The sequence below is a fragment of the Helicoverpa armigera genome, chromosome 4, assembly GCF_030705265.1.
Source record: "Helicoverpa armigera isolate CAAS_96S chromosome 4, ASM3070526v1, whole genome shotgun sequence".
NCBI classification, from domain to species: Eukaryota; Metazoa; Arthropoda; class Insecta; order Lepidoptera; family Noctuidae; genus Helicoverpa; species Helicoverpa armigera.
In genome coordinates, this window is record NC_087123.1 from 11,788,595 (window position 1) to 11,799,935 (window position 11,341).

Sequence of the window (11,341 nt, forward strand, 5' to 3'; positions counted from 1 at the left end):
ACATCATCCAGAAAGCTGTTATATTGAACACCTGCCGCATCACTAGAAAATTTTTGACAACAACATCTGTATCGTCTACATACTCCATTACATAACCCACCAATCACGCTTGGCTACGGCCCGTGTGGTTGGAGTTTCATTACCCCTCAATGGGAGACAAAAAAGTATATACCTAAAATAATAATAATAATGATTTATTTACCAAAACAAAAGTTATACAGTGTTTCCATTTCCTTAACACATTACATAAATCTATTTAGCATAATCACTTCCTATTTATTGTACTTAACAGTATTTAAAGTAAGTGAGGAAACTTTTTACTGCTGGACTCCACACTAGGTCAAGCCTGTCTCGTGGAGTCCTGAGTGGTATTGTACAAGATGATTTTATACAATGCATAACTATTTTTGTTGGTAGTTTGATATGGGCATGCTGTGTGTGTATGTGTGTGTGAGTGTGTGTGTGTGCGTGTGAGTGTGTGTGTGTGTGTGTGTGGTGTGTGTGTGTGTGTGTGTGTGTGTGTGTGTGTGTGTGTGTGTGTGTGTGTGTGTGTGTGTGTGTGTGTGTGTGTGTGTGTGTGTGTGTGTGTGTGTGTGTGTGTGTGTGTGTGTGTGTGTGTTACTACGTGGAAACTATTTTTGTAAGAGATTCGGATTCATTGTATGTTAGGGATAACAGCCATTTGTGAACGATCTTTTTGGCTTGACTAGTTCTACAGCATTTTATGTCACATATCTTCAAAACCTTGTTATAAATGTGACTGAGCAGGAATTCTTGCATACGTTGGGCAAAAGTAGTTTTCACCCTAACCGATGCACATCTGAATACTCGACGATTGAGTAGTTTTGGATATTCTTGTGTCCGAGTAACAATTTTATGTTGTTTCAATACTATTTTAAGTATGTACAACTGTCGGACACTAAGTACTGCGGCGTCTTGGTATAGAAGTTCAGTTGAATATCTGTAAGGTTTTTTGAACATGACTTTCAGGACCGACCGTTGGGCTCTTTCGACTTGAATCATGGCGGTTATTCCAACTCCACCCCATATTGTTATACAGTAACAGAGAATTGACTCACATAATGGTACATACACCATTCGTAGTGTCTTTTTGTTAGCAACACCTTGTAAGAGTTTCATTATGTGAATCAATTTCCTGGTACGTTTAGCCACCAAGTCTATGTGGGGTTTGAATGAGAGGTTTTGGTCTATTATGACCCCCAAGTATTTAATTGATTCTACTTTTTTTATTTTCTCGCAGGTGCACTGGGGAACATTGCAGTTAGCAGAGTGAATTTTGATATTGAGTCCAGGCTTGGGTGCCGATGCTTGGGTTTTGTGGAAACACAAATAGTTCGTTTTGTCTATATTTAAGGAGAGGAGATTATACTTCAGCCAGTGATTGATTTTAGAAAGGCCCTTCTGGGCTTTTGTGTGCACCGATTCCCAGGATTTTCCATGGAAAATAATGACCGTGTCGTCTGCGTAGCATATGACATCAGAATTCTGCTCTATTGCTCGTTGTATGTCATTAATGTATATGATGAATAACGTGGGACCGAGAACGCTTCCCTGTGGGACTCCAAATGTCAATTTGTTAAACGAGCTAACTTGGTCATCCAATTTCACACACTGTCGTCTGTTGGTGAGGTAGGTTTTAAACCAACTTAATGGCAATCCCCTAATTCCAATGAATTCTAGTTTTTTCAATAGTATAGGAATTGCGACAGTGTCGAATGCCTTCGCGAGATCTAAAAAGACCCCCAAGCATTTTTTATTATTATCTAGGTGTGATGTGACCAGTTTTGTCAAGAGACTGACAGCATCTTCTGTGGATAATCCCTTTCTGAAACCAAACTGCTTATTGGATATAAGCTTGTTTTTTTCTAGAAATGCTATGAGACGCCTGTTCACTATCTTTTCTAGTATTTTGGAAAATACCCCCAACAATGATATAGGCCTGTAGTTGGCCGGGTCCTGTTTCGATCCCTTTTTATAAATAGGGGTGACTCGAGCTTCTTTCCATTTATCGGGAAATACACCGGAACTTAGGCTGAGGTTAATAATGTAAGTAAGCGGGCTCACAATTTCATTTCTTATCTTTTTTATAATTTTTGGCGTGAGACCATCTAAGCCAGCCGCGCTCTCGTTGTTGAGGTTACCAATTAAATTGTTAATTTCATAGATATCAGTAGGTTGCATGAAGAAGTTAACTGCTGAAGACTCAGCCAATCGTTGCTTTGAGATTACTGACTCCTCAGTTTCGTCTATGTCAGCTAAAATTTGGCTTGCGAGATTCTTGCCAACCGAGGAAAAATAGTCGTTGCAAAAATCAACCGATTCTTGTGCCGTGGATTTACATAGAAGGATTTCACTAGAACTACTACTATTGTTGTTTTTTTCAGTGATTGTTTTTATAGTATTCCATAAACCTTTAGTGGTGTGTTTGTTTTCTTCTAACTTATTACTGTCGTGTTCTCGTTTAAGCTTATGAACCAGATCAGTAAAAAAATTCCGATATCGAGTATAAACAAGTCTTTTTACTTCATCCTTTGGGTGCTTTTTCAGATCTTTATGCAGTTTGTCCCTGTGATTCATACATTTTATTAGCCCAGGTGTAATCCATGGCTTCCATATGTACTTAGAACGGCTTATCCGCTTTTGGGACGTATGTTTGCTTATAAAGCTAGCAAGACTCCTGTGAAACTCATAGGTAGCTTCATTTACATCAGAGCTAGACATTACTTCATGCCAGTCGTTATTTTGGAGGTCTTCTATTAATGCGGGGAAGTCAATTTTACTAATCGTGCGCTGTTGGCGTTTCGCTTTTATAGGAGTCACAGTATTGTAACCCATCATTATCAATCGATGGTCAGTAATATCGACTTCACAAACAAGCCCTAATGCATTCAATTGTGTTGATTTCAAGAATATGTGATCCAAGCACGAGTTCAGTCTTGTTGGTTTGGAGATAACCTGTTTCAGTCCGTGCACAGACATAAGGCAAGCAAATTCCGATGAGGCATCAGATGTAGATAGCAGATCAATATTAATGTCTCCTGTAACTATAATTGTCTGGTTTTTATTAATTGTGTTAAGAATTTTATCTAGGGAAGAAATAAATTTGTCAATCAGTCTGTGCGATGGAGAACGATAGATAGCTGTTAAACATATGCCGCTACTGAGTTGTAGAAGGAGAGATTCAGCGTCTTCTATGTCAGGCTCAGACACTGTGGCATTCCAGCAGTTTCTTATGTAAGCCACAACTCCTCCGCTTCTATTTAAATTATGTTCAGTGAAGTATGATGTGTAACCTTCTATCTGTCCAATTATGGGACAGTCTCTTAACCAGCATTCGGTGAGAATGATAACATCGTATAGAATGTTCAATCGCTTTAAGGCAATGCAAAAAGTGTTGAAATTGCGCTTAATACTGCGTATGTTGTATGTCACTATCTTGAAGTTGTAGCTAGGTGTCAAGAAGTCACGACATTCTTCAAGTTTATGAAGTTCTTGACATTCTATATCAGTATTGTCATCTATCTCATCTACAATTAAATTGGCCATTTGTTATCTATTTTACAGTATGGTTGTAATGGGGACTTGTGGTATCTGACGTCAAGAACTCCGATGAATCTGTTGAGGATCTGGGGCAGTATTGTACGAGAGATAAAAGGATATAATTTAGTTATATTAGTACACTGTGTGTCTGGTTTTGTTATTGGTGTGTCGTAAAGTGCAGTCATTTTAGTGCAGGTGCTATAATGTGGAAAATTGTGGGTGTCGGTTTGTTTGGGTTGCTTGTAGTTGTGTATGAGTTGTGTGTGTGGGGTGTACACGTGAAAGGTATACAGGTAATTTAATGTTACAGCATGCAAAAAATAACGATAAAAGAATACGGATAAGGATGTAAAACACAAAGAAATTGTTCTATTAGAGTAGTTAATCATCATGTATCTGAGGTATGTTTTCGTTGTCCGTGCTAGCGGCTTCCCCTGCTTGGACGTATCCGAACTTCTCGTCCAGTTCAGTTGGATTCCGTATGGGTATGGATGGAAGCTTTTCAGCTTTCCTAATGTAGACAGTGCCATTTCGTACCCAACAGAATCGAAAGCCATGGGTCTGGGCACGAATTCGAGCGTCACGAAAAAGCATTCTATTACTGGAGGTTAATCGTTCGTTTATATAGATTTTATTGCTGGTCCCCTCGATTATATTATCAGAAGTAAGAGGTCGCCGTTCCTTTGCAGCTTTCAACATTTGAGTGCGTGCGGCGCGGCGAGTAAGTCTCAAAACAATAGACCTCGGCTTTCCCGTAAGGTTAGTTCGTCTCTGTCCCACACGATATACGTCGTCGATATCCACTTCTGCGAGGGGGACACCGATTTTCCTTGCGGTCAACATTGTAATATGCACGAGGTTTTCATTGTTTTCTTCTTGAATTCCCATAATTTCGAGTTCGTTCCTCATGCTATATTGCTCGTACGTATTCAGTTTGTTTCTGAGTTCACATACAGAGTTTTTTAGCAAGATTATTTCCTTGTCTTGGGTCTCCACCTTCTTGCTAAAATGATCTAGTTTCTGGTTAAGCGCGTCCGAGAAATTACTGAGTTTTAGGCCAATGTCGATATTTTGTTGCTTTAGGTCACACACTTGTATTCTTAGTAAACGAATCTCTGACAAGAGAACCGATGTGTCTGTATCTGCAGTTGGCTGAAAGTTTTCGTCGGCAATATTTGCATACTCGGTATTTGCAGAATAAGGTGATATATCCATCCTTGGGCGCTTTCCTTGGCGAGCGGAATCCCGAGGCATGCCACTGGTTCCTGTGCCGTCCTGTATAATGTCAAGGTCCGGTGAACATAGAAGTGCTTTTTGCATGTCCGGTTCCGATTGAACATGCACAATATTCACTGAGTCTGTTGACTTAGGAGGAGTGCGTCGTAATCGTGGCATGGTGGAATAAAAACTCGGCGTAACAACAGACAAAAGAAAAATAATAACAAAAGTCCAAAAAATAAAGTAAAAAAATATTTAAAAAATAATAATTGCAAAGTGACGAATCTCAGGTTCGAAGGCTAACGCTCTTTGATGCCAGCCCACGACAACGCCACTGAACCACGGCAGCTATTAGCGAGAATGTTCAAATAAGTCACTACAAAACAAAAGTTTATGTTTTAACAGTCCTAACGTTAATGGGGTCAGAGTCCAGTTCTTTGTTTACCGCACGAGTAACATAAAACTGTCTTGTTTCGCACTATTTTTTTGCAGAGTTTATGACGATTTAGCACTTATTTAATGAGTAAATACAATAGTTTTTTTCACAGTTCACTAGATAAGTTGTTTGTGAGTAAAATGATATATGGTAGTCACTGTATTAGTCACTTTTGCACTGGTTTTGGAATAAATATCGCGGAGCTAATTAGTAACACGTATGACTCGCAAGATTGCCAATTAACCACTCAAACCAAACAGGTAACTGTGGAGTTTTAGTTGCTTAGGGATACATTAAGGACTTTGTATACATTTTAGACCAGATTTCAAAGGGGCATCATCAATATAAATGGTAAAAAAATATGTTTAAAATAGAGAAAAAGCAGGATGACCAGACGGCAGTTAGCTGGTTGTTTATACAAGCTGTACATATCAAATTTTAACTTTAACAGACCTATAAAAATAGCATTCCATTTTTAAACCCTAGTTCAAAATCCTCGATGCTACAAACCCTAACAAAATAAAAAGAAAACCACATTCTATTCGATTTTCAAATCCTATTTTCTCCAAACCCAAAATCTCAGTCATTCATAGCTGCACGACAAACGTCACAGCATGGTCGGCACTAATTCGTCGTATGCGCCTTCACGCCGACCGTGTCATGTCTAATTAATTATTAAATTAAATCTCGCTCGGACGCTGTTTAGAGAATTGTCCGGCTTGGTATAGCCGCTTTTGGGTGATATTTGGACAAAACTGTATTATATGAACACTATTCCCTAGCATTTTTTATAATAATGATTTCTTTGTAGTGCATATTCTTCGTACAGTTTGCACCAGGTAACTTTGCATTACTGAATTTTGCTATGTGACTCACGGTGCTTTTTTATATATAGTGGAAGAGGAAGACCAAAAAAACGATGGATGGATTGTGTGAAAGTAGATATGGTAAGAAAGAATGTTACTTGTGAGATGACGGCAGATAGAAGAGTATGGAAGAAGAAAACATGCTGCGCCGACCCCAAATGAAATTGGGATAAGGGCAGGAGGATGATGATGATGATGACTCACGGTGCTTTTTTAGCCAGATGCGCGAAGTAGTTAACAATGGATGCGGGAAAAACCAATGACAGAAGCTAGTATTATTTCTTCTTGACTATATAATAAAATAGTAAAACTAAGTTAAAGTAACGTAATGCCGCTGCAATCTGCACTGCACATAAACATTTCAAGCCGCCATTTTCTACTTTGTAACAGATTTTCCGTACCTAAGTACCTAACGACTAATAAAAATAGACGATGTTGATTTTGCGCAGTTATTTTCTATACATTGTTATAATCTGTGTGTGTAGTTAGTTATTTGAAGAGGGAACTCTTTGAGGTAAGTTTTAGTAGTGTGTTTCAGTAATTCTTTGTAATATTAACTAATCGACTAGCGGGAATTAAGAAAAAACTTGAGAGTAACTTCATTCAACTCAGATAAAAAGATCCTCATCAAACAGAATATCTAGCACTAAAAGAATTTTTCAAATTGGTATAATAGTTCCTGAGTTCGCACAAACCAATTCGTCAGCTGTACGACATATCCTAAAATGCCTTCATTTGACAAGAACCGCATGCTTAAGAGACCAAAGTAAGAACGAACAACAATATTCATTAAACTACACCCACAACTCTCAAAACTTCCCTTCTACAAGTTCCTGACAAAACCTCAAATCACAACGGAAATGCGGTTAATAAGTAACAGCATTAATAAACCTTTGGTTAGGTATAGAACGTATTAATAATTCAGGTCTAACTGAGGCAGCCGGTTGCGGCAAATAATTGAAGAGGGAAGCTATGGATTATGTCGAAGTATTGATCAGTTCGTATTGCTCTGCTACTTTGTAACGGACGCTTGAAATGTGCTTTTATAATGTGTGTGTGAGTCTAAAACTGCAGAAACACTTATTACTTACTAGTAGGGCTACTTAAAATAACGGTTTTACTCTACTGGTGTCAGATGTAATGGTCAAAAAATTATCAAAGCATCACATTATGATATATAATGAAGTCTGCTTCTGGCCAATCGCTGTCTTTTTTATGGTCAAACTTTTGATTATTTTTAAACAATGTCAATGTCAAATTCACAGATTCTATTCAGGTATGAATTTTAATGTGAATATTCTTAATTAGTGTCCCAGTACGGCCAATCAAGCTACGCTTACTAGGACACATTGCTACGCAGTCCTTGACACAAATTGGTGACACAAAGTAATAGACAATTTAGCTCTGTAGTGTTCATATTCAAGTAGCCATGTTACAGGACGTATTTATAAAATGTTAAGTGGACAAATCGATTGTCCGTAACGATGACAATTTAATATCTATGTATTCTCATTTATATATTGGTTTGTATGGTATACTTCTTTACCATTATTATGAACTACATAATAAATTCAATATTATAGATCTATTACAACGAAAGCTTGAATTGCGGTACACCTAGTTCTGACCTGCTAAGGCCACAGATAAGGAAATATATCAGGGAATACACAATAGAGTATATAAGTAAGTATATCAGGGAATACACAATAGAGTATATAAGGAAGTATATCAGGGAATACACAATAGAGTATATAAGGAAGTATATAGGGATGTTCACAAGGAAGTACAGAAAGGAGTACGAAAATTTTAGATCTACAAAGATATACCTCTGTCATTGAAATATAAGTTCACTAATTATTATTATTATCACCAAATCCGTAAAAAGTTATAAGACGTCACTATGCATACATGAAAATAGTAACTCTAACATTGAAAATAAACTCCATGAAATAATCATATCAATCAATCAAAAAATTAATAAACCATACCTTTATGACACCATAAAATATGAATTCTTATTACACACAGATTTAAAATGCTATCAAAGTGCCAAGGATGCTGAAGATTAGAAATTAAATTATGTTGAAAAGCATTCCAATATTTCTTACGTTTTGCTGTGTCTCAGCACAGTTGCGTGAAACCAATGAAGCTCTCCCACTCTCACCGGTACAAATTAAACAAAGTTTTGACAATGTCATGACAGACGAGTACATAAATGTACTAGCTAAAGATTTTGCAATAAAAGCAGCCGAACATTTTGTGAAAGAACTGGGCAATCAAAAGACGGCAATGTCTTCGAAGCTTTCACAAATCTCTAGGTTCGTATCTATCGTGTTTTTGATTTATATTTTAGAAACAGTGCATTTTCGTTATACCTAAAATGAATACGTTCATAGTATCTTCTTATTTTTGAGATCTATGCTTCCACTCGTGGTTTCACCCACATCTGGAGAAAACTACTACCCAAATAAGAAGTCCTTTCTAAACTAACCTGGTACCAATTCTCAAGCCAAATCGATTCAGCCATTCTTGAATGTTACATAGTGTAACTGACACGGCTTGTTTGTGTTCCAGATCTCCAATTGCAGGGGTTTCGATGGGCGCCTTACAGAACCAACAAACGACACTACAACAAGCTGAGCCCGAAGACCAGGCATTGCCACTAGCTCAAGAACAGGCATTGTCACAAGTTCAAGAACAGGCATTATCACAGGCTCAAGAACAGCCTACGGCTGAAGCAATAGCACAGGCACATATACAGGCAAAGCTAAATGCAAAAGTAAAAAAGGTGCTAAAAAAAACAAAAGAAAAACAAAAGGCGGCGGCAGAGATACAAGCTGAATTTGAGGAAAAGGGTGAAGAAGTTGAAGAACCACCAATAAAACCAACCAAAAATCAAAATGGTAATAATGTAATGCTGGATTCAGATGAAGCTTTACATTTGCTAAAAGAGCCTGAACCAGATGGTGATCATTTAGATTCCCAATCCGGAGAACTAAGCAAGGAAGCAGCGAGAGAAAGAATACCTGTTGTACAGGTGATGAAGATCAATGGTGCATACTATAGAAGGTTGCTAGGATTAATATAGGAATGAAAGCAATTTGGATACAGGTCATAAAATTATTTAGTTGTACCGCTTCGGTAAAATTTATTACATATAGCTAATCCTACTGAAACTAAAGAAGACAGTGACTTCAAAACTTATAAGACTTTTTGTTCACGCCTAAAAAACTCTAAAAGTCCAAAAATCCTTAATACACCAGACAACGATCACTTATTCACTCAAACATGTCCGTTTTCCTCAGCCTTCGTGTTATTATAAATGTATAGAAAGCCTTGTCGTATTAAATATTTACGGGGACCTTAAAGGTGTTATCCACGGTCCTACCGGGATTACGACGCGAGCAACTATTATCAGGTGTGAGGAGGGTCTTGGAACGAGTACTTCTTGCCATTAAGACGAGAAATAATTTTATCTTAGTGCTTTTGAGCATGTTAGGCCGGTTAAGGAAGTGTCGTTTTGATATCAAGGGTATAGTGTCATGAATATGGACCACTTTTGTGCAATACATTTTTTATAAGACCTATATTGTCCTAAGCTAACATTAAGATACTGACTTGTGTCAATTTATTCAGAATTGTGACAACATTTAGGATTTCTGACAATCTTGGTCCTTTGAGATGTTTATTATTTCTGTACGAAAATATTTCAGTTAAATCTTGCTAAACGGAGTCTTTATTTGCATCAGAATCAGCAGCAAACAGAATACCAGCCGTAAATCTTTCCTTTAAATCCAGACTCTTTTTCATACACCCACAATTTATTTCTTTCATAACTAACTTCGTCTTTCATTACAAGAAATCGCAGCACTCCGTATGCGCATATTCAAGTATCTTGCCATTCATTTGCAAGTATGAAGTCTTCACAATGGTCTGTGAAAGTAACAGTATTCGCACAATAGGCAAGAAGGATCTCGTTGGAAAGCGAGAGGAAATCCGCAAAGATCGTCTCGGCTATAATTCACATAGCCCTATGAATTATTGATAACCGCAGACGGGATGGGATTAGATTATAAATAAATAGGGTTCGGGCCTTTTAAAAATATATGTTGGGAATGATGTTGCTGAAATAAAGGTCATTTAGGGTTATGAGATTTGGACGTGGACGGTTGCGTAACTGTGCTTTGGTGAGATAGTTTTTGAAGATAAGTCTTTGATTAAGGAAATGATAACAATTCTGTGTTGGGACAGGCAACAGCAAACATTATTGAACTATGTAGGTTGAGATAAGTCGAGGGTGTACACATTTTGCTGTTCGTATTATATTTAGCGAATATTTGGATGTTATTGTTTTTGTAAAGAATACGTTCAATTCAATAAGAGGACATTCAATTCAAGTGTTTTTGTTTGGCAAACAAGGTACGAAAATGTTGTTAGGAAAAAAATCTAACCAAACCTGTGTTCTACATCATCAAAGTCTGTGGTTTAGGACCGAAGCTCGAAGGCTACACCGACGAAACCTGCTCAAAGGTATCCACAACAAACATTTTCCGTCCGTCAGCCGTCGCTATCACTTCGAAAATATCTCCTAAACGAACGCAAGCCCCAGCCGTATCTATAGTCGAACCCATTTGCTAATTATCTGTCCGTCTGTCAGTTCACATTGTCATATACGCGATTGCGTCCATTCAATAATTCATAGTGTGTCGGAATCTGCATGTAAATCGTGCGGTTTCACTGTTTCTGCCGATAGTTTAGTATGGTTTTTGGTGTCATTTGAATATTCTGGTGTTGTGTATTTGATTGATTTTGTATTGGTTTTATTTGTTTGTGTTGTGTGAAATTAATCAAGCATAGTGAAGATAAAAAATGCAAGTGAACCAAAATCTGTAATTGCAAAAAATTATGTACAAGTATATTTACCAAAGATAGTAGTAAGTATAATGGATTTGTCAAAACATCTATTGCTAGTTAAGTTCTTCCTATTCTGCCACAAACAAGATATTATATTCTCCAAATAAATTCTTGGGATCAAAAACAATTGGATACTGTAAGCATTATCTTAGATAGACATTTGATTGCTGTCAAATGACAGCATTTCTTCGACCTGATTACACTTAAATCGATTGCCAAATATCTAACCACCCCATTGACACAAAGCCCAGATAGCTGACAAGATTTGTCAACAAAAAACAAATGACAACAGAATTTTTAATTCGAAATTCGAAAGCCATAATCCTGATCCATCCATTTTGTTATT

At 37.3% G+C, this 11,341-nt stretch overlaps 1 protein-coding gene across 1 annotated transcript; it reads left to right on the forward strand.

The window, feature by feature from the left end:
• Nucleotides 1-8,117: 8,117 nt before the first annotated feature.
• Nucleotides 8,118-9,612, forward strand: LOC135116691 (uncharacterized). The gene is made up of 2 exons (XM_064034078.1): nucleotides 8,118-8,399; nucleotides 8,656-9,612. Exons 1-2 carry the CDS (start codon nucleotides 8,161-8,163, stop codon nucleotides 9,167-9,169), a joined length of 753 nt encoding a protein of 250 aa, XP_063890148.1. The 5' UTR covers nucleotides 8,118-8,160; the 3' UTR covers nucleotides 9,170-9,612.
• The last annotated feature ends 1,729 nt before the right edge of the window (nucleotides 9,613-11,341 follow it).

Excerpts from the sequence above, each read along its gene's own strand:
- LOC135116691 (XM_064034078.1), top strand. The coding sequence starts at position 8,161 with ATGTTGAAAAGCATTCCAATATTTCTTACGTTTTGCTGTGTCTCAGCA. Across the intron at positions 8,400-8,655 it reads AAGCTTTCACAAATCTCTAG|ATCTCCAATTGCAGGGGTTT; the intron begins GTTCGTATCTAT and ends TTTGTGTTCCAG.